At 35.9% G+C, this 24,371-nt stretch overlaps 2 protein-coding genes across 34 annotated transcripts in view; both read left to right on the top strand.

The window, feature by feature from the left end:
• ddr1 (discoidin domain receptor tyrosine kinase 1) overlaps window positions 1–8,680 on the top strand; it is a 73,702-nt gene extending 65,022 nt beyond the window's left edge. For 6 of the 25 annotated variants that reach the window (XM_087286927.1, XM_087286921.1, XM_087286925.1 and 3 more), the window contains 7 exons: window positions 378–673; window positions 817–944; window positions 1,899–2,096; window positions 3,572–3,836; window positions 4,190–4,339; window positions 4,421–4,610; window positions 6,709–8,680. In XM_087286927.1, the coding sequence (XP_087143053.1) occupies window positions 378–673; window positions 817–944; window positions 1,899–2,096; window positions 3,572–3,836; window positions 4,190–4,339; window positions 4,421–4,561 (1,178 nt within the window). In that variant the 3' untranslated portion in view covers window positions 4,562–4,610; window positions 6,709–8,680. Of the gene's footprint in view, window positions 1–377; window positions 674–816; window positions 945–1,898; window positions 2,097–3,571; window positions 3,837–4,189; window positions 4,340–4,420 lie in introns of all 25 variants that reach the window. The other 19 variants (XR_015511328.1, XR_015511322.1, XR_015511326.1 and 16 more) reach the window with 5 other exon arrangements.
• Window positions 8,681–17,506: 8,826 nt separating this feature from the next.
• The window catches only part of stk31 (serine/threonine kinase 31), a 42,379-nt gene continuing 35,514 nt past the window's right edge, over window positions 17,507–24,371 (top strand). For 6 of the 9 annotated variants that reach the window (XR_015510157.1, XR_015510156.1, XM_087284940.1 and 3 more), the window contains exons 1-6: window positions 17,656–17,920; window positions 18,001–18,040; window positions 18,157–18,209; window positions 18,302–18,397; window positions 18,470–18,541; window positions 22,690–22,848. Coding sequence is in view for 5 of the 9 variants with exons in the window: in XM_087284940.1 (XP_087141066.1) it covers window positions 18,010–18,040; window positions 18,157–18,209; window positions 18,302–18,397; window positions 18,470–18,541; window positions 22,690–22,848 (411 nt within the window). In the remaining 4 variants the exon portion in view is untranslated. 9 annotated transcript variants of the gene reach the window in all.

Here is a 24,371-nt window from a genome sequence, read left to right as displayed (position 1 = left end):
TATTAAAATGTTCTGAGAATGTAAGGTTTAAATAACCTTGTTGTCCTGTCAATGAATGCCAAATTTCCTTGAGTTAAAAACACTGTTGCTTTTGCACCTACCTTAAAATCAGGGCCGCACAGTTACTCCATAAAACACAATGGTAGGATATTGTTTTGTAAGGGGTGTGGTGCTGAATGAGCTCGTGGGAGAATGTTATTTTCTTATATTGTGCTCTGACTCCAGTCATACATTTATCCCAGTATGCATGTACATGATGTGTTCCCTACAGTGAATGTGAATGTTTAAGTGCATGTATGGACTTTATAATTACTCATGAAGTATTATAACCAATTAGCTCTCTTTTTTTAAGTTTGCCTTCTTTTTTCCCCTCTTAGCATGTGCTATTGACATGGTTGATAAAGGGCTGCCTATTCAGGAAGGACCGCCTCCTTACCCTGGAGCTCCGCCCCCAGGACTGTCAGGAGCTCATTATGGAGAGGCGTCGGGGGGCGGGGCAAGTGTCCCTCATTATGCAGAAGCTGACATCATCAGTCTGCAGGGCGTTAGTGGAAACAATACATATGCAGTCCCTGCCCTCTCAGCCACACCTACTGATTGCCCACCGCTGCCCGAGTTACCAAGGGAACGACTGGTATTCAAAGAAAAGCTGGGAGAAGGGCAGTTTGGGGAGGTACAACTTGAATTGCTTGGAAACAAATTTGCATTCCTTTGTTATTAGATTATTGTTTGCTACTTTAATGTGTGGCAGTAGGCAGGGGCATGATGATATTAAGCTCTTTGTACCAGGCTGTTTATTGTGGAATTTCTTTTTAGGTTCATTTATGTGAGATTGAAAACCCCCAGGATCTTGCGAACCTTGAGTTCCCATTTAATGTCAGGAAAGGACGCCCTCTGCTGGTGGCTGTGAAGATTTTAAGGCCAGATGCCTCAAAAAATGCCAGGTAACTGTACAAGTAGTCGTATGATTTTGTCATTGTTTTAAAGCAATAAATAAAATATATTGAATTTAATATTTCCAAAAAAATATTAATATATAAAAATTCAGTCTTTTATTCTAATTATATATTTCATTTTCTGTTGCATGTAAATTAGTTTTTTATTTTTAGATTTAAAATTACATTTTTGTAAGTTTTCTTAGTTTTGTCGTGCTGAATCTGCAGACATTTTTGCAATTTCTGTGCAGAATTTTGTAAAAACAAATCTTCTGGTTTATGACTTTTGGGAGTATCCAAATAGATTCACTTATTTGGTAAACAAAGCAAGGCTCTCATATAATATATCTACTGAAAGGCAGAAAATATTACTTTACAAACTGCATTGTAAATAAATCTGATGAACATTTTCATATTAGATAATATTACTGAAATTAATTAAAGAAACTGAATATAAATTTACAAACATTTACACAAGTAAATAATTAGACTTAATGATGGGCTTAAAATCTGCAGATCTTTGCTCGCAGATTCCGTCTGGGCCTAACTATGACTAAAGGTGAATAGAATTAGTTTTTGTCTATAAAAATAAACAAAATTAGCTGTTAAAAATGTCAACAAAAAAGATCTGTACAATTAAAAAAAAAAAAAAAACACAAATTGACATCAACATTGAAAGTAAATGTTGTTAATTTGATGTTAATTTGACATCAAGGTATTTTACATGCATTGCAGGGATACACAATTCTGTGTAAATTTGTCATTTATAATTGAAGCATTCAGATTTATTAAATCTTTCTTATATTGTAAAAAATAAGTCAAAATGTTGCTGTTAAATGCATAGGTGCATTACATTATTGTGCCAAATAATCAGATTTTTTGTATACTGCAAAATTGTAACAATCTCAAAATGTCCTTTCCCCTTCTCGTGTTACCTTCTCATTCTTGCTCTTGTGTCAACAGGAATGATTTTCTAAAGGAGGTGAAGATCTTATCTCGCCTGAAAGACCCGAACATCATCCGTCTGCTGGGTGTGTGTGTGAGCAGCGATCCACTATGTATGGTCACTGAGTACATGGAGAGCGGAGACCTCAATCAGTACCTGTCCCACAGAGTGCTGCTGGACAAGAGCGGACCGTCACAAAACACACCGACCATCAGGTGCACACAACACTACATCCATACCGCTAATACAGATGTTAGTATTAGGCTTTCAAGGCTATGAAAGTAGCTATTGAATTATTGTACAAAATTGTAGCCTTTGTAAAACTATAGCATTTATAAACAACTTATAATACATTTTGTTTAGAGAAAAAAAAGAGCTGTAATAAAAACAAAACACCATTGGCTGTTATTTTATTTATTTTTTTTTATAAAGGCCACTCAAGTTCCTAAAACCTCTTCCTCTGCAGCCAGGATGTCATAATGTGTGCTGAATGTGGTTTTGCATTGTCTTGTTGAAATTAGCATGAATGTCGCTGGAAAAGCAGCCAGCATATTGTGCTCCAAAATCTCTTTGTACTTTTCAGCATTAATGGGGCCATCACAGAAGTGCAAGTTACCTTTGTCTAGGGCACTGATACGACCACATACCATGACAGATCCTGGTTTTTGGACTTGTTGCTGGTAACAGTCTGGTCCGGAGCACATGGCATCCATTTCTCTCAAAGAATACCTGAAATACTGATTTATCTGACCACAGTACACATTTCCACTGTGCAATGGTCAATCCCAGATGCCTCTGAGCGCAGAACGCTTCTGGACACCATTAACTTTTAGCACAGTACAGTTTTCACTGGCATTTCTGGATGTTACTATGCATTGTGGTAGCTGAGAAAGGTTTGCTAAAGTAGTCCTGATGTTGATTATAGATGAATGATAATTCTTTAATGCAGTGCTGCCTGAGGGATTGAAGGTCACAGCTTCAGTCAGCTTAGGCTAGCGCCCTTGTACTTTATGCACTGAATCCTCCAGATTCCTTCACTCTTTTAATTATGTTATACACTGTTGAAGGTGAAACATTTAAATGCCTTCCTATCTTTCTTAAAGGAACATTGTTTTTAAACATTTAAATAATTTTCTCACATATTTGTTGACAAACTGGCGATCCTCAGCACATCTTTGCTCCAAAAGAACTAGACCAACCACCTGTTGACGTCAGCTGTTTCAAATCACATCATTTAACTAATTTACCTGATTACTAGCCCTAAGTTGCTCTTGTCCCAACTTTTTTTTGGAATGTGTTGTAGGTCTGATTGACAGAAAAGGAAGTATATTTACAAATTAAATGAAGTTGATCAGACAAAACATAAAACATTTTGTGTTATTGTCTGCAACGAAAATACTAGTCAAAGTAAATTTAAAATCACCAAATTCTTTTTTCATTTACGTTTTCCATACTGTCCCAACTTTTTCTGATTTGGGTTTTTTTATAACAATGTATATATTTAGTTTTAGTTGTATGTTTTGTGACTGAAATATGGGTTTAGATTTGTCGTAGCTTTTAGTCTTTTTGTCCTTTCTTTATGTCTACAATATGAACCAATGTTTGTTCCTCCTTCTGTGTGTTTATACAACAACTTAAATAAAAAATACAAATCACACTAGCATGAATCTTATCTCTCTCTCTGTTTCAGCTACCCGGCATTGATCTCGATGGCGAGTCAGATCGCATCAGGAATGAAGTTTCTGGCGTCTCTAAACTTTGTGCATCGAGATCTGGCGACAAGGAACTGTCTGGTTGGAGGAGAGCGGGGCGAGAGTGAAGAGCGTGGAGGAGAGAGACACATTAAGATAGCTGATTTTGGCATGAGCAGGAACCTCTATGCTGGCGATTACTACAGGATACAGGGACGAGCAGTGCTGCCCATTCGCTGGATGGCATGGGAGTGTATCCTCATGGTGAGAATGCAAACTCATAAATAAAACATAGTGAATTATATTTATTACTGTAATCAAGATATAGATTTCATTTTCAGCACTTATTTTTTAACTAATGTATACAAATGCAAAATTGTTTTATTGTATTGTATTTTTATTTTTTACTCTTTTAATAAATAATCTAATCTGCGATGTGACTTGCAAATATACACATTGCAGTATCAATGCTCAAATAATATATTGTTCTAGCATACAGTTGCCTAATCGTGTGCATAATACAGCTGGTGTGTGTGTGTGTGTGTGTGTGTGTGTGTGTGTGTGTGTGTGTGTGTGTGTGTGTGTGTGTGTGTGTGTGTGTGTGTGTGTGTGTGTAGGGCAAGTTCACGACGGCAAGTGACGTTTGGGCATTCGGCGTGACGCTGTGGGAGATGCTCAGTGTATGTCAGGAGCAGCCGTACAGTCACATGACCGACGAACAGGTCATTGACAACGCAGGAGAGTTTTTCAGAGACCAGGGCAGACAGGTACATCTGCTTCCAAACACTTCATGATCTCATAAACTACATGAAGCTAACTCACTATCTGTCTGTTTGTCTCTTCATCAGGTGTATCTGTCTCGCCCAGCCGTGTGTCCGCAGGGTTTGTATGAGCTCATGCTGAGCTGCTGGAACAGAGACTGTAAACTACGGCCTTCCTTTGCCTACATTCACTCCTTCCTCACCGAAGACGCCATGAACATGGTTTAGAGAACGGCAGAGAGGACGGACGATTGTGTGGACCACGCACAGACTGGTGGTGTGTTTCTCAGCAGACACAGCTAAGCACTCTTATGTAAATTAGTGTATTTTGGTGATCGGTTGGTCGGGGCGAGTTTAAGCCGCAGGTTCGGTGCCCTTAAATGACCCACTTCTCACCCCTTTATCCTGAAATCATGAACTCTTCAAGCAACATTTTCTCCCTTAATCAGGCTCAGAAATCTTCCAGAGTTCACCACAGAGATGGCCAGGTAGCTCTTTTCTTATTGAAACTTTAATCTTGAAAATCTTTTCAGCACAAAATTTTACTTTTTTTTTTCCACATCATGACAAATATCCAAGTGAAGTGAATTCTTGAATGATCAAACATTAAGAAAGGGCTTTTTTGTTATTTGGATAACAATTGGGTTCATGTAATTACTAGTGCATTTGACTGCTATTTAACAGATGCATCATCACTCAAGACACAAAATATCTCAGAATGTCTTTCAGAATCAGAATGAGCTTTATTCGCCAAGTGTGTGCAAAAACAAGGACTTTGTTGTGGTTTTTAGGGGAACATGCTAAAATCAACATCAACAAGAAGACAGAAGAACATTTAAATAAGTGAATAATAGAAAAAACTATAAAATTCTGAAGATGCATATAATGGGCAGCACGGTGGCGCACCCTCACAGCAAGAAGGTCACTGGTTCGAGCCCCGGCTGGGTCAGTTGGCATTTCTGTGTTGTTTGCATGTTCTCCCTGTGTTTGTGTGGGTTTCTTCCGGTTGCTTTAGTTTCCCTTACAAGTCCAAAAACAGAGATTAGTAAGGGGACTAGGTCAAAAAGAAAATGAATGAAGAACACACACACACACACACACACATATATATATATATATATATATATATATATATATATATATATATATATATATATATATATATATATAGTATTGTTGACTTTTAGGAGCAAAAAATACTGTAGAAGCCATTAGCCGTTTTTCCAACATTTTTGTTACGGAAGAATGAAACTCACAAGTTTTCATGTTTGCATCCAAAGTTGCAAATAAAACTATTGAAAAATTTGGAATATCGCATAAAACAGTTGCGAAATAAAGCATTTTCCATGCAATCAGTCAAAGAGAACAAAGTCGCCACTTCCTGATTAACTAGTGCCAAATATCCAAAAGAAAAATGGATTATGCTGCGGTAGAAGCCACTGTGGACCTTTCTTCTTATCAAAAAAATTACTTGTCTCTCTGAGATTGGATTGTAATAATCAGCTTTTCAAGAGTTCACACTTCCCTAATACTTGATGGTGAATACAGGTTTGGCATGCTGCCCCTGGAGAGAACCCTAAGCTCGGAGATACTTGAGCTTAGGGCTCTCACCTGGCCATTTAGCATAGAAGGGGGTCTAAGATCACCTTATTATGAGAGGAAAAGGGGGGAGATGAGGGGATTCTTCAAAAAGATTATAAGAGAGGTAAGAAAAATGGGCTATTTATGTAGGCATGAATTCGTCGGATTGATTTATTAATGATTGCTGATGTGAGACTAGCCGTGTTCAATTATAGATCTCAACATAAGTTTGTAAAACTTCACTTAGAGGTGCGAGACTAGACTTTTCTTTCAAGCCAGTTCTGGGAGGTAACAATACAAAGCTAACGTAAAGGAGGTAAAGTCCAAAGATGATGGATTTTACCTTTTAAAGTGACCAAAACAACATTTCAGGTGTTGTGCAGTGTGTTTGGTTCTGGTATGTCCAATAATGCTGTCACATCAAGCAACTTAATTAAGTTTTTTTTATGCATTTTCAAAATTAATAAGCTTCTTGGTGTTTCCATCAAGCTTTTTAATGCAATAATAAAAATTCTGTGTATAAAAGCAAGGTGGATGAAAATATAGTGATGACAGAATTTTCTTTCATATTTTTTGGGTGAACTGTCCCTTTAAGAACCCGAGAAGGCAAGCTCTCTGTAAATGCTTCCTGATGTGAACATCCTAAGGAGCAGTCATGTTGAATTCTCACTAACAGGAATATTCTGGAAATTGATTTGGGGATAAAATGTTGCTTTAAATCCTGGTCCTGTAACCTGTATTAGAGCAGTCTCTTCATTCCCTGAACACTGAATATTTCTCCAATGTATTCATAGGAACTGGTGGAGGGTTTTGTAGATGGACAACACAGAAAAAAAACACTGCTCTGCAAACTGTACATGTAGTCTCTACCGACATCATTCAATCAATTATTGAGGATCCATATTAAAATAGACTAAAGGAGAAATGTTCTACTTGGGTATCAAGTAATAATAGCGAGTAACAGTTAATTCAGTCTAACTTTGCTAGCTTTAGAGCTCATGTAGAGAATCGTGGTATGTGTCGGTTAGCTTTCCATGCCTTTTCTGTGGTGGAGGGTAATTCATCATTAAAAAAATGCTTACAGGTCTCTAAACATTCACATTGAGTGTGACTAACCGTTTCATCAAAATCATTTTACTATATTTTTTTACACCGTTTAAAATGACAATGTTGTTGAATTTGAGAATGATGCCCTGTCTTACCACACATGAACTCTCTTAAGGCCTGTTCACACCAAGGATGATAACTATCAGGTTTTCATTCAGATTTACTAAGAACTGTAATCCACACCAAAACCGTAACAATGGAGACACTCACAGATGTTAACCAATCACATTACATTTCAGCTGTTTACCAAAATCAGAAACGTTTCTACTTCAACTCCTAATTACAATTTGTTTGAAAGCTCCTACTATTGTGGATTCATTCATTCATTCTTTTATTTTTCTTCTCTTGGTCCCTGATTATCAATGGTCGCCACGGTGGAATGAACCACCAACTATTCTGGCATATGTTTTATGCAGTAGATGCCCTTCCAACCTCAACCTAGTGCTGGGAAACACCTATACACTCATTCACACACATACACTACGGCCAATTATAATTAATCCAATTCACTTATATTGTATATCTCTAGGCTGTGGGGGAAAACCAGAGCACCTGGAGGAAACCCCCCACAAACACGGGGAGAACATGCAAACTCTACACACAAATGCCATCTGACCCAGCCAGGACTAAAACCAGCAACCTTTTTGCAGTAAGGTGACAGTGCTAACCACTAAGCCACCGTGCCACCCCTGGATTTATTCAGGCACATTAAAAAAACAATTCTGAATCTGAGTAAATGAATCATCTTTAAATCTATCATCCATTGTTGTGAAGTCTAGTGTAATAATATCAAAGTCTTGTTGTGGTCAGGCCTTAAGTGCGACTCTGAGTTCTGGCAGATTTTGTATAACTGACCTGTCATTACGTGGACTGTCCTGAGCACAGATCCTTAACTTGATGGCACCAGTATGTTCTGGACTTTTGGAATTTAAAGACACTTTGTTTGGATGGGGATGTATGGTAAGGTTGTACCAATGCACTACTTGAAAGGACTCTTTGTGAGCCTAGATTTGTCTGAAATTGAAACGTGTGGGCTTTGAAAGTATATTGAGAGAATGAAACGGAATGGCATCAGAAATGTACATTTATATCAGTAAGAGTGTTTATAAAGGAGTAAAGTGAAAAATAATCTAAGCATTTGTCCTGAATTTACCATGTAAACCAGTGGGACACTTGCAGAAAAGGCTATCAAAGCTTCAGTATGGCATTGTATTTAAACTGAGTGCTGTTTTCGGCGACTGCAGACTGGACTTTTTTTTAGACCCGGCGAAGTGACGCATCTCATTTAAGATGAAACTGAGAATTTGGAGTTGGAAAGCAGCACAAATAACCTTTACTGTCATTAACGCAGGAGAATGTGATTCCCTCATGGTTCTAATGCCATGCCGATTGTGCTTGTTTTTAGGTACACTGAGGCTCTGAGCTTTTATTATATTTTCTAAATATATTTGGGCATGTTCTGTCCTCAGCTTTTCATGTTTCATAACTAAAGAAAAATGTAAATAATTGATGGGACATAATTTTCTTCATTAATATTGCTGTTTGTCTGTAATTAATCTGGTCTGTCTGTCTGTCTCCACCTGTGTTAGTCAGTGTTATTGCCTGTGTTGTCTATTTTTTGTAGGTGTTTTAATAAAGTAATCTTTTCAAATAAAATGACATCAGATTGTTGTTTTCATTTATGCCCAATGTTTTTTTTTTTTTTAGTATATTTCACAACACATTTTCACATTTTATACAACAGTTCTGTCTGGTTTTCGAACCTGATTGGCTGATATCCGTGAGATATATTAAAGCAGTATCAGCACTTGGACAGCCTCTTCACCCTTTTCTACTACTCCGCCCACATAGAGTGGCAGAAAATGAATAAACTCACTAAATTTTGACAAATATTGCAGCTGTTGGACAGCATAATGTACTTTTGAGGCTTTTTAGTTGAGAATGTCGTTGTTTAGATTGCAACTATGCAGTTTATTTATAAGAATAGTGCCTATTTTAAATATTTATCATTTTTTGTTTTACATCCTGATTGTTAAAACTTTTGTTTTGTTTTTTTTTTTTTGGGTACAAATTTAACCAAATAAGAATACACATTTAAATTCACAAGGAGGAATATAAATAGATAAACATAGAATCTAAATACTTAATAAATAGGATTTAAATACATTGTAGGTAAACTAAATTTAAATACTTAAGTTAAAATTTAATGTAAATATTAATATACATAAAAACAATTAGTACAGTGCATAGATGCAAAATATATCAACACAGCAAAACTACAAAAGGGGTTTTCTAAAGGGGAACAAAGAGAAAAAGCTTTTTTTTGTTTATACATTTTATTTAGTTATTTGGTAGTTTTTACATTTCATGATTCATTCGATCAAAACTTTTTAAAAATAAAACTTTCTGTTGGTTAAAAGTCATTCTCCTAGTCTGTCTAGTTCTTGTGTTGTGTGTTTGCTTAATTTGCCCTCCCGTAGCGAACCTGGTGATCTGGCCTGTTGTTGTGTATCTTATCATTTAAACTAATACACAGAAATATTGTATCCATCACACCGTAAGTGCTTATCTGCTACATATTACTTCCAATTCAGAACTCAAATGACAGTGTGCTGTTAAAATGACTTCTTTATTTAGCGCTTTGTATAATCTGAAATGTCCTCAGGCTGATGTGTGCAGTGAGAATTATGAAGAACAGCTGTGTGCTAAAAATGATGGAGATGTTAAAGATGCTGTAGTGCTGTGGACAATACCCTGCATCCCTCCACCTGCCTGTGTGTCCTCATCTGACCAGATGCTTGTGTGGTCTCTTAATCTTAAGTATGAATCAGTTTCTCAGGCATGGACAGCTGGGGGATGTGTTGGCAAAAACAAGTGAAGTCCTGCAGAACTGGCCCAACTGTGTGGAGATGCAGCAGAACATGGGGTTTTGTCTGAAATACATGATTATTTGAACAAGTTTGAATAAAGCTTAGTTTTGTATCTTGTTGACTTGTATTTGTTTATCATGGTTACTATTATTCATTCTTTTAATCATTAATTTTTTCTTTAATTGTTGATGAATAAATTAATAATTTCAATAATGTATACATAATTTCATATTTTGACTGAAAATTAAGATGTGCTCACCTTGGCTACATTTGTCTAGTGACTATTCATGCATAGCTGTAGCAAATACATACATACACAAAATATATAGTAGATTTCCAACATTACTAGCCACTCTCTATTTTCACTAGCCAAACTTTTTTTGTTGGGAAATATATTTTATATGCATAAATTTGACTTTGACATGCTTGACTTTGAAAATGACTTGATTTAGATGTTGTGGTATGTCCACAACATGCGTCCTCATTCATTTAACTTCTTGTGTGTATTATGTATCAGCTTGCTCAGTGTGCATGAGCAAATAGGTAGTCGCAATGCAATCAGTTTTTATTTCATACGACTTTTTAGGGTTCAAAATTAAGGATTTACTCAATTTATCTCTGACCACACCAAATAAGTATTTCTTAGCCACAATGTTTTGTGTCAAAACAAGGAAAATATAGCTTCATACGTAGGTACACTTTTTAATGAAAAAATTAGCTTTTCTTAAAAAAAACAAATCTAAAAAAAGATTAATTGTCATGTATCTAAAAATATGCACAGTAATCTGTCCTGGCTAAAAGTCCCAGATCACCAGTTAACTAACATAAACGGGGAGTAATCTCCCATTAAAGCAATGTTACTGTAAAAAAATATAATTAAACCATATTAACAAAAATAACTGTTAGCGAAAGAAAGCATGGTAAAGCATATTGTGTGTCATAATGAAAGGATGATCACATGCACACGGGTAATACAGGCCTTTTAATAATCTGTTCAAAGAATAATTAAAAGAAGTGACCGCTGCTGCTTACAAAAGAAAATGCACGTTTTTTTTTATCTTGAGCTCTTGAAAGCAGCAGGACTGGGTGCACGATCATCATCATCACCGCATGCTTTTTACAGTCGCACGCATCACTTCACATTTGCTCGCGAGTGATCATTCTCTTGTTCGGTATTTACCTTCTTTTTTGCTGTTTTGTTCGAGCGAACAGTTATTTTTGTCAGTCGAGCTGCCTCTCGATTCTAAGAACACATTTGCACGAATATTGGGCCATTCTTATTGTCGAACCCTGCTTTTAAGAAAACTACAATTTAAAAATGATTTCCAACCAGCCAAAGTGGCTAGTCTAACCCATCTCTGCTAAAATCTACCCGCATTTGGCGGGTGTTAATGTAAAGCCCTATATATATATATATATATATATATATATATATATATATATATATATATATATATATATATATATATATATATATATATATAACCGGATACAGAGTTGAAAACGGAGCCGTAAAGCCGGACAGCCGGACACTTCAGGGCTCAAAGTTGCGGCAGTCATGATGACCAATCACACTGCATCATCATTCTTTTATTTATTTATAACAGCAAAAGATTTACAGTACAGATAAAACAGAATACAGTCTCAACAAAATAGTTCATTTTAAACAATTAGGGAATTATGAACTAAATGTATAACAAACGCATGAGAGAAGTAAGGGGAAACAAAGTCAATATAAACAAACGAGTAGGTCTATTAAATACAAAGCAATATACACAAATTTTAGGAGTTTAAACATCACTCTTTAGGCTAATACTTCTTGTTTGAATATGCTAAAAAGGTGTATATATTTTATAATCATATAAATCATTTTAGAATAAAAAAAATGTTCTTTAACTTAATTTGTTAAGAAAGCTTTAGGGTGTCAGGATCAATGATGATAGTTATTTTATTTCAAGTCTGTGAGATTTTTTAAGTTAATATTTAGGTTATTCACTAAAATGTATCATTTAAGTTCATGGAGCTGAATGCAGTATTCTGTTTAAAAAGGTTGTAAATAAACCCATGGAAACAATCTAGTCTTTATAACCTGATTATTTATCAAAACACGATTACTGCAGTAAAATATTTGTAGTGTTTTAATGTGTACAAGATAGAGAGGGTATGAAAATTAATTGTTCGTTTTGAAATTTGTGAGACGGAAGTTGTCCAATAATAGAGTGGAGGAACTATGACGTCAATTTGTATGCGAAAACCCGGAAGCGAGTTTGCATTTTAGCAGTTTCGGTTCCCTCGTACTAAAGTGAGTGGGTTTTTTGAATGGGGTTTCAGTAAAATCGCTTAAATAAGGTCTGTGGCTATCACAAACTCAAGGTACTTTTACGTTTTGTTCTACGAAATAAAACACAACAGCTACATAATATAATAAACAGAGAGATTAACTCTTTGTCATGGATCATATTTCTAAAAATAAGCTAGAAAAGTTGTCTGTTGCAGAGTGGGGCTGATGTCACAGGCACGCGCCTTGAAGGCACTTTAGTCCGTTTATAGCCTTTCAGTGCTTGCGTTTGCATTTAAGATTCAAAAGTGCTAAAAGTTGTATATAGATCGTGTGAGGATTATCCGACTGGACAAAACGTGTAAGCGTGATGAACAGTGTTTGAACACAGAGCTTATTATTCGCAATCTTTGAAAAGCCAATGGGAAAATCCTATAGGAATTAATTTTTTTATTAACTCAATGTCACAAGAACGATAAGTATTACATTTCGCATAGTTTCTGAAAGAGAAAAAACAAATATGTATATAAAAAAATAGAGTAAAATAACATTTACATGAAATTGAACGTTTTCAGAGCATTACATGTTTTCAGGGCTCTTTTGTTTTGTGATTGTTCTAAAAGATTTACATATACATTAAAGTCATTCACAAAATGGGTAAAGTTTGGTTTACATTGAGCCCACTTTTTCTTATGTATATGGAATTTTCCTAACAGCATATACAAATTAAAAATATATTGTCCTTTACAGTTCAAGTTCTCATTATCAGAATAAAACAGTAAATCAAATAAACCAAGGAACAAGTTTTATGCTATCAGCCGATTCGCCTACAAGGTGACGTCATAGATCCTCCACTCTATTCACCTTATTCTCCGCCGACGAGCGGGCGCAGCCATTTGAATCTTTTTGGCACGAGATTTCCAGTCTCTCTCACTTCCATTCATTTTTTGATAATAAAACAGCTCGTTCTGCTGCTTAATGCTGCTAACTGATATTTTCTTATTATATTATTCTATTTTGTCTGTATAGTCATGCAAACATTTGATTGTAGAGAAAGTTTATTTGACCGTTTTTTGCCGTTTATTATTCCTAGTCATTTCTCCCATAGGCGACTGAATCGGAAGTTCTAAGACAATCGTGAAAACAGGCGCACTTCCGCATTTGAGAATAAGGTCAATAAGTCCGAAACACATGTGGTTGTTGTCATGTGATATACTCAGCCAATCGTGTAATATCATATGGAAGGCCGTTGGGGCAACAAACGCCTTTACACGTTATTACATGTTAACACGTAATTTACGCGTTAACACGCAATTACGCCTTAACACGTTAGTACGTGTTAAAACGTTGTTGTTTTTTTTATTTCATTTTTTTAAAGTGCTATAATTTATTCTTCTCTCCAACCTGCTTATTTTAAAATGTATAATGTCATTTTACTTAAATCACAATAAATATTTTACAGTGTAAACGCGTTTGTTGCAGACGTTTTGGGCTCAACGGCCTTCCATAATACCGGTGTAGTCATCTCAGTTCCAGCAGGCGCTCTTCAAATATGGAAGGCCGTTGAGGCCAAAACGTCCTTCCATAAAAGAGTGATGTTTAGACTCCTAAAATTTGTGCTTATTGTCTATTTAATTGGCCTGTTTATTTGTATGTTTATATTACCCTCCTGCTCCCCTTATTCAAAATTTATAATTATTGTTTAAAAATGAACAATAGTTAGAGACTGTATCCTGTTTTATTTGTACTGTAATTTGTGTAATTTCACTGTAATTTATTTATTTTTTTGTCATAAATGATGACAACGCCATGTGATAGGTCATCATGACTGCCGAAACTTTGAGCCCCGAAGTGTCCAGCTGTCTGGCTTGATGGCTCCGTTTTTCAACTCGGCCCGCCTGCACTCAGCTAATCTAAACAATTGATCACCGGCTGCCGCTGTGCTTCATGTTGAATGTATCTAATGGGAAGCGTTGACGCTGAAGCCCGTGTGAAATGGGCGAAAGGTGCTGTATGTTAGTTTTTAGATGCGTTCATGAAGCACGGCTGCAGCCGGTGTTCAATGAGATTAGCCGAGCGCAGGCAGGGGCGGAGTTGAAAACGGAACTGTCAAGCTGGACAGACACCTCGGGGCTCAAAGTAGAGCAGTCATGACCGATCACATGGCATCATCATTTTTAAAATTTATAACAACAAAATATTTACTGTACAAATAAAAAAGAATACAGTCTCAACAAACTATAGTTCATTTTTAAACAATAAGGGAATTATGAATTAAATATATAACAAACGCATGAGAAAGAGGAAACAAAGAGGGCATATTAAATACAAAACAAAAAGCACAAATTCGAGGAATTTAAACATCACTCCTTAGAATAATATTTCTTGTTTGAATATGCTAAAACGGGTTTGCATTTATTAACATTTTTAGAAATAAAACTCTCCAATATATATTAATGTTGTAAGAGGCTAAATTATCATATGCATTTGTTTATATGGCAAAACATGTCTTTTTGACATGTATATATATATATATATATATATATATATATATATATATATATATATATATATATATATATATATATATATGTGTGTGTGTTTGTGTGTGTGTGTGTGTGTATAATCACAGAAATAATTTTATAATTATTTAATAAAATAGTTCTTTAATTTGTTTTGAAACCTTTAGGGTGGGAGGATCAATGATAATATGTTATTAGGATCAATGTTATTTTATTACAAGTCTGTAAGACTTATTTGAGTTAATATTTAAGTTGTTCACTAAAATATATTGTTTAAATCGTTCATGGCGCTGAATACAGTATAAAAATTTTTATAAACCTATGCAAACAATTTAGTCATTATGAACAAATTATTTAATAAAAGATAAAACTGTAGTAAAATACTTGTATTGTTTTAATAAGCATGACATATACAAGATAGAGATGGTATAAAAAGTGAATTGTTTGTTTGGAAGTTTGTGAGACAAAAGTTGTTCAATAATAAACCCGAAACACACATGGTTGTTGTCATGCGGTGATCTGCAAAGCGCTGCATTAAGTCGAACGCATCTATTGAGTCTTCTAAACATGTCGCACACCGGATGCGCTGCTCAGCTCCACAACATGATCATGACAGTTGGAAGTTTCACACACCAGACGCGCACATTTGCATGATATCTAAAATAAAACTATTCAGATGGCGCTCTGTGGCGTGGCAGAAATATGAACAGTGTTTAGTCGTGGCTGGGTGCCGCGGACAGCCGCCGATTTACGGCACCAATGTGTGTAAGCTGATAGAAACCTATGTTTAGAATTCTGAATTGCATGGCACTGTATGGGGCAGAACGCTTTTTTGTTTTGGTTCTTTTATCCTTTCCAATGCCAGCTTAACCAATTATATTTCAGCATCCCGGGTTACCTTACTGGAAAACAACATATTTTATTAATTCAGAATGGCTCTTAAAGCATGCGTCCATGACTAAAATGCGACCTCTGGTGGGCAGTAGCAGACTCCGAAATGAGATGGAGATTTAGAGTTCCACATGAGGTTATCAATAAGCAAATAATATAAATATTACGACCTTTAACATTAGATGAACAGGTTACATTGTAACCCTGTGTCCTAAAAACACTTTACATGATGAGATTTGCAGTGATAAGCAATTTGGCTGTTTGCACCAGACAAAACATGACAGAAATTTAAATGCAGCCATTCAAAAGCTCTCACTGACAAAATGGTAAGGTTTATAATCTAATTCATACATATTAACCCCCTTTAACATTATTAAATGTACAGGCTGAATTATTGAAGTACGTGTTTCTTTGTCACAGTTATAAAGTTTCATGCTGCTGCTACTTTAAGATTAGGTTAGATTTAGGTTGTGATATCAGGCGACCAAAATTCAGTGTCTAGCCAGTGTCTAAGGACAACGTTACTTTAATGTCCAATAATGACGTCAAATTACGTTGATATTTGGTTGACTTTAGGTTGCATTGGAAAGTGACCAAAATCCAACGTCAGGCCAACATCAAATTGATGTCCAATGCTGACATTTATTGCTTAGGTATGGCAACCAAAACTGAACATCTGATAAATGTAATAGTAATAACGTCCACGCAGCGTCAAAGTTTTGGACACCCCTGATCTAAACAGTCTCTGGGTCAATAAGTATAAAGATTTTGCACATCTTTTTGGACACTTTTAATGCTTCCAAACAGTTTGCTGCAATTCTAAATCATCCATGTCTTGAGGTAATTCATTATGATGCGATTTACAGTACCATGTGCGCTTTGATTGGCCAGGAATCACAAGGCTGATTTTTCTTATCCCCATAGACAAGAAAAAAAAGTGACTGCAAATTGAAAGTTAGTAGTGGAGTAAAAGTACCAATGCTGCAATAAAAATGTACTCAAAGCAAAGTAAAAGTACACATTTAAAAAAAAAACTTAGTAAATTACAATTCCTGAGAAAAACTACTCAGTTACAGTAGGTTAAGGATTTGCAATTTGTTACTTTACACCAGTGGTAATCATGTTTTTGATGAGAAATATGTAGATCAGTGGTCACCAAACTTGTTCCTGGAGGGCCGGTGTCCTGCAGATTTTAGCTTCAACCCTAATCAAACACACCTGAACAAGCTAATCAAGCTCTTACTTGGTATACTTGAAACATCCAAGCAGGTGTGTTGAGGCAAGTTGGAGATAAACCATGCAGGGACACCGGACCTCCAGGACCAGGATTGGTGACCCCTGATGTAGATGCTTAGTGACTGTGAGCAGCTTGATTGTAAAATTGCATTTTATGGTCATGGATAGAAAATTTTGAAGTAAATAAATGTAGAAATAAATATGTAAAAACAAATGCATAAATAAAATGCCCAAAATGTTGAAGTGATCACCCAGATCTTTCTATTCATCACCAAAAACAGCTCATCAGTCAAAGGAAGATGAGAGTGGGAAAGGCCTAGTTGGAGGCGCCATGTAGGATTTAAATTAAACTTTACTTATCAAAACACACATAAACACGTGCATATACACCAATAAATTACTCGCGTATACACCTATACTACTGGATGTTTATAACAACATATAAGAAACTTGTGTATATACATATAAACTTGATGCACGCTTACATATAAACACCATCCATGCATACACACCCACATTAACACACGCGCTTACATATAAACTCCATCCATGCACACACACCCACAATAACACACGCGCATACATATAAACTCCATCCATGTATACACACCCATTAACACACGCGCATACATATAAACTCCAACACGGCGCCTCATCATTTCTGGACACATATATTTTTAAGAGTATTTTTTTTATCAAGCGTATTTATTTCCATGTCCCAATGTAATGCAGATTTGCCTCACGTTTGTCTTTTTGAACTGTTTGTCGTGACTCGAGCATGATCAGTGATCGATTCATTCAGACCGGTTAAAACGATTCACTGCAAAGGTTCGGGTTAAAAGATCGAACTGTTCACATGCCTATCGTCACAAACAGGACAATTTATTTAGTAATAATGGTCCGCGTTATTGGTTATCGTTTAGCTCGTATTATATTTGCCTGTTGCTAAACTTGTATTATTAACGTTACACGATACGTTAAGGGTGAAAACTGACGTTTCCGAGACAACTGAATACGTTTTTCTATACAAAAGCCATGTTCAGGAGATATTTAAAAAATTACATGTAGATTAACAACGGAATTTGCAGCAGCAGGCCGATTGGTAAGACGAACAACTGAGCACATTAGAGACACATGGACAACTAAAAACAACGTGGCTGACTGACACGTTTTCGATTTTAGCCAAGTTTGATGGATCAGTCGGAAATTCAGTCTGAAAAAAGTAAGTTGCAAGTTTTGTACTTCGTGATTGTTTCTGTTTTGATGTTTTGTTTATGAACTTTGCTTGTAGATGTTTTGTTTATAAACTTTGAATGATTGTTTATCGTTTGTAAACAGTGGAACTGGTGGTTGTTACTTATGTTGTGGATGCCATCACGTTTTGGGCTCAGGTTAGATGTTTTACCTCTTATGTCAAGTTGCATTGATCAAATTAAACAACAATCCTAGTTATAACTTGAAATGTTTTTTTTTATTTCATCAGAATGTGACAGACAAAATAAATGAAAAAATAAATGCAATGCTGACAGAAAAGTGTCCCACTGCCCCTATACTGATGGGAAGGCCAAGTTCACACAAGGCAAGTTTTATTTGCTCAAACATTTAAGTTCGGCAAGTTTAGATCTGAATTTTTGCATCATTTCCTGTTTAGGTATATGCCGCAAGATTTTCAGAGGACAAGTGTTGGTACAGGTGTACAGTGCAACAGCAAACAGAAGACAAGGTTTGTATAAAATAAAAAAAAGCCATTGTGCAGATTTAAATTATTATATTCCACAAAAGTAACGGTCGAGAGTGGGTGGGCTTTAGGGATGGAGACCAATAAGTCCAGCAGCTTCAAAGAGTAAAGTCACTGCAAAGGTGGCAGTGAGAAGGCAGTGCATCTGAAGTGGCATTTTAATGTCTTCAGAGATGGCTAAAAATGCATTTACACAGCAGTCACTACTGTATCTTGTGAATCTAGGGCTATGGAAAGATCAAGCATAATTTAGCCTAGCTTTTAAATGGCATTTTGTCTTTGCACTGAATTTTGAGCAAGCGCAAAGCAGCTTTAATATGGCTGTATGCATCACCATAATGATACTCGGATGTAAACAGCAGAATGGATTGCACAGTGACTGTTCTACTCAATATGTAGTTCTGCCTATTTAAAAACATGTGAAAGTTTCTAAATCATGTAAAGAAGGGCTTAGTTAGCAGTAAAGGGTGCAATATTTTGACAAAAGTGGTAAAAGATATGCATGAGCATTATTAAGATATTAGGCTTATATTTCGTGTACTTCACTTGAAAAGAAACATAAATGTTGTCAAAATTCCTTTCCTGGCAATTCTGGTTTAGTGTGGGCAGCCATAAACATCTTATGAATGTTTAGATTTTTTTTTCTTTTTAAAATATTTTCTAAATTATGTTTAGCAGAGCAAGCAAATTTTCACAACATGTCTGATAATATTTTTACTTCCAGGGAAAGTCATATTTGTTTTATTTTGGCTAGAATAAAAGCAGTTTTGAATTTTTAAAAAACATTTTAAGGTCAAAATGATTAGCCTCTTTAGGCTGTATATTTTTTTTCAATAGTCTACAGAACAAACCATCGTTATACAGTGGCTTGCCTAATTACCATAACCTGCCTAATCAACATAAATAACCTTGTTCTGCCTTCAAATGTCAATTTGAGTTGTAAAGAAGTGTCTCGAAAAAATATCTAATCAAGTATTATTTACTGTCATCATGGCGAAGATAAAATAAATCAGTTATTAGAAATGAGTTATTAACTTTTAGGTTTAGAAATGTGCTAAAAAAAATCTTATCTCAGTTAAACAGACATTGGGGGAAAAAATAAACAAGGGGGTGAGAATAATTCAGGGGGGTTAATAATTCTGACTTTCGACAACATTTATATTTCTTTTACATGAAATATGTCGTTTTGCTTGATTTTCTTTTTTAAACTTTTGGCAGTCTGTATTATTGTAACAGTTTTTTCCGCCACACTGAACGATTGGTACAGCCAGACATGACAATAATTCATAATTTTTCGAAAACAATAATCTGCAAAATATGCAATTTTTGTTCAGTTTAGTGGCATGGACTGTATGTACTGTCCCTCTAATGTGACCGAGTTGATGATGCATTGTGAATACACTCAGTAACTACATTTACATGGATATCAGGAATCTAATTATTTGCCTTAATTTGAAAAGGGAAATGCTGCTTGGCACCCCAAATGATTTAGCTACAAATTCAAATTCATCAGTCAAACCACTGTAAACGCACACACACCCTATGCGACTGTGCAGTGTTTTTGTATAGGCAGCTTTTCCTGCGTTCTACATCACAGATAATGAACTCGCAAAAGATATGTGAATGATTCTTATTACTTACACATGCATATTCCGAATATATGTGAAAGGCGTTGTGTAACGCATTGTTTAAAAAAAATACAGGAGAGCTGGCCTAACTCATGTAGCAGCAGAAAAAAAACAAGGCTCGCACAGGTCGCATCCCACATCTTGTGCTTTATTCTTCGGTCAACAGGGTCACTGTCTATTACAGAAAATAACTTAATCTAAGCATCAGAGAAAAAGAAAAATTGGTCCCGCACACATGCGCTTGTCGTGTTACACGCGTCTACAGGCTGTTGACACACACACACAATGGCGATCTCTCTTAAAGGAGCCGCACCCCATTTTCGCTTGTTACAGACACTTGTCAGATTTTATTTTTGAGAGCAGGCATGAGGTTGACTGGCTGTTTACATAGCACAAAAGCGCATGCTTGTATTCGTGGAGCTGATCCACGAATCAGAGCACATTATGATAGATGACCAATCAGAGTCACTTGAGGGCGGGTCTTTCTGAGGAACTAGGAAATATGACAGTCGTTTTCATGTTAGCTAGGTAGCTGTACATAATTAAAGTAAGGTTTATGAAAGAATAACGTGATTTCCTTCAAGTGAAACTTGAGCACACATTGCTTTGCATCTTATAAACACAACCAAGCCTTAAAATTACATTCTGGACCATTTATTTAAAGTTTTTACATGAGTTTCATTTTGAATGTTCCTTTCATGATCCTGTTTTACATGTTACAGCACAATTCGATTATCGTCTTTAGCCCCTTTCACACAGTGATACCGGTAAATTTCTGGAAAATTTCCGGAACGACTTTATCGGTATATTCAAAAAAGCGCTGTTCACACAGGCGAGGACGTTACGGAAATTTTCTGGAAAAGAGCATTCACACATCCATTCCAAAATACCAGTAAATTCTGACATCATTCACCACAAATGAGCTTTAAACGGCTGCGCTTGTATTTGTAAACATTTGACTAAATTAAAAACTCTGTGGATGATCAATATTGTGAACAACTTTCGCAGGATCACTTTCGCATGTCGAGATGTTCATAATATGTGCGTGTGCAGGCGCTCACAGGCCGAAGCTTGAAGTTAAACAAACATAAGCATCTCATCGATGATTATTTACACAGTTGGCATAAAGAAGAACATATAAACGTGATCTGACTAACTTCTAGCAGCTAAATGTGTCTGGAAAAATATTCAAAGGTTTTTATTCTCACAAATCGTGCGGACGTAAATGCGTCCTGTTGTGATTGGCTAAAGCAGACGTCTCACGTCAGCACGTTCTAGACGTGCACGCGCTTATTACGGTAATCTTCCTTCTGCATTCACACAGAGCAGCATTCCGGCAAATTGCCGGTAATGTTACAACTTCTCTTTCCGGAAAATAGCCAGAACGAATTTACCAGTATTTTCAAAAAGGACCTGTTCACACATACAAGGAAAGGTCTGTATGTGTGAAAGGGGCTATTGAGTCACCACGCTATCAACATTTCCTCTGGATTTTTATGTAATGTTGAATGTTTTATTTTTAATTTGTTGTCTTTTACCTGCAGTTTGGCACTTCACTTTTATTCAGGAACATTTTATGCATGCCCTCCTTGACAAATTACCTATTAGATGCGATTATGACCTGCTGGAAGAGTGTTGTTTGAATTTAATTTGATAGCGCATGCCAAACAGGAGAAAAAACCTCTGCAGTTTGCTGTGTCTGTGGTCTTACTTACTCGCTAGGGGCAGGGAATAGTGTCAAACAGCTGTGGATTGAGTATGCTGTCACAAAATGAGGTGAAAAACCTACACAAAGGTAATAGTTTGTTTAAGGTGTTAACATTTCGGTACTAGACTTCAATAATGCGAGTAAAATTGGCATACTCCACAAGTCTTAATTTGATTTCTGTTTAGTTCATTTATGACCTTATTCAGATTAAATTCAAATAAAAAATCGCTGTTTTCATGGTAGACTCATAATCAGAGTATTGTCTCAAAATCAGATTTTTGGTGTTCATGTAAACATACTAAGTGTGAAACAGGTTGATGAAATAAAAAAAACATATAATTTTTAAAACAAAAAATGCTAATTAACTATACAAACTAATATACATAAAGTATATTGATGGTTGTTATTGTCCTAGTCCCAGCTGGACCAGGAGCACAGGAGTTTGCATGTTCTCCCTGTGTCCCTTTGTTTCCTCTGGGTACATTGGTTTCCCCCACAGTCATGCATTGGATAAATTGGATAAACCAAGTTGCCAGTAGTCTGTAAATGAGAGAGTGTGTGGGTATTTCCCAGCATCCACAGCCAAAACATATGCCATAATTGGTGGTTCATTCTGCATGGCGACCCCTGATAAAGAGGGGAATAAGCCAAAGGAAAGTAAGAAAGTGGTTATAGTGCATAAAGTTACTTCAAAATCCCACGAATGACAGTTTTATAAATAATAAAAAAAGAGAAGAGCTGTTTTTTCATGATTAAAACACTGAAAATTGTTTGTTTTTTTGTCTTATTCTGCCTAGTTCTATATTCTCTACATTGACTTTGGAAATATGGAGATTGTCAGTCGATCTGATTTAGTTGAACTGCCAGAGGAACTGCAAACTGCAGGACTTGCAAAAAAGTACAGGTTCTGGGGAATTCATGTGTCAAGCGAACAGGATTCCGCACTTCATCCACAGGTAACTGACAACTAACTCTTTTACTAAATAGACGGTGCACCTAACAATTTACTTTTAAATGCAACTGATATTTGTGTACAATAGCTACATTTCCACTATCGGGCCAGTGCGAGCCAGGACTTTTATCGAGCCGGGCTGGGCCAATCGTCCGGGAGGTTGAGCAGTAAGGCCGAAATCATGTCGCGTTTCCCCTGTCGGGCTGGTAGCTCGCAGCACGTCATGCCAACCCCGCCCCTAGAACGTCCCCTGAATCAAACGTCACACAAACCGCCCACTTCAGCGGGAATCAGGCAGATAAAGCACATCGTCGCATCATGCCGAAGCGATTTAAAATTGAAGACAACCAAAACAAACAAATAACTCGTTACTGTACAGCATTACATATGTCTATACGCACATGCCTGTGTGTTCTCATTTATCATATTCATTTACTCGCTGAATATGCCAGGGCAGGGAGTGCACCACCCATAATATAACACCACAGAAATTCTCCATTAATAACTTGGTAGAAAATGTATTTTATAACATCTTCATTTAGATAGACACTGTCAAACATTCAGCCCAAAAGCTCCGCAAAGACCTGAAACATTCATTTTTCCCTATAGGCTATATGTGACTTAATAGGCGATTCCCCTTCATTTAGGGATGCTGCATATTATATCTTAAGTAAAGGAAAGTGTTAAGTGTTTCAGCACATAAGAGCAAGTAATAAAATATAGCCTATATTTCGTTGCGCTTAGCAGCTATCTATTAATAAAGCTCTTCATGTATTTAAGAAAAAAAGACAGCCTAGACTACAGAAAAAAAGGAAGCCTAGTTTCTTCTTTCACTCACCCAAAAAATGCTCTGTTTGCATGATTTGATTGATATCATCCTATCCAAATACTTAATAAATAATATTTCAAACCTCCTCCGGTGTTTATTGTTTTTAGAAACTATCTAAAATCTTTTTTTCAGATAGGCCTTTCTAAAATTAAAGTTTAATATGGCTTTAAAACGGTTTAATTTATGCATTGTATATACCTACATTGTTAGCTTTTGATAGATTTTGTTAGTTTTATATTGGTTTGTTTATTTAATGCGATTTTATTATCTGATAGGCCTCTTTGTAATTCTTTAAATTATTTCAATATAGCTTAGGCTATTTTATCAAGATATAACACTATTGTTTTAAGCCTACAAAAGTGGACTCGAAATGTAAGTTTTCTGTCTTTCTGTTCTATTCATATTGTTTATTATCTACAAAATAAATAACAAAACGAAAAAAGCCGCTCGCGGCATCAACAGAGCTGTGAAGGTAGCGCTCTTTGCCCTGTCTCACATTCACATACAGGCATCTAAACGTGCACAAACACAGCTTTTAACTTGACAAAAACTCTCGAAAACCTTTACTGCCAACTGTGTCTTTAATATGGTGTAAAGATTATTATGCGTTATTGAAACATCAAAGAGGACACAGCAAAGAATGTCACTTCTAAATTAAAACTACTTTATTATTTTATTGATTATTTTTTATGCAAAAG

The sequence above is a fragment of the Danio rerio genome, chromosome 16 (genome assembly GCF_052040795.2).
Source record: "Danio rerio strain M-AB ecotype USA chromosome 16, GRCz13ab, whole genome shotgun sequence".
Lineage (NCBI taxonomy): Eukaryota > Metazoa > Chordata > Actinopteri > Cypriniformes > Danionidae > Danio > Danio rerio.
This window is presented reverse-complemented; position numbering and strand designations above follow the sequence as displayed.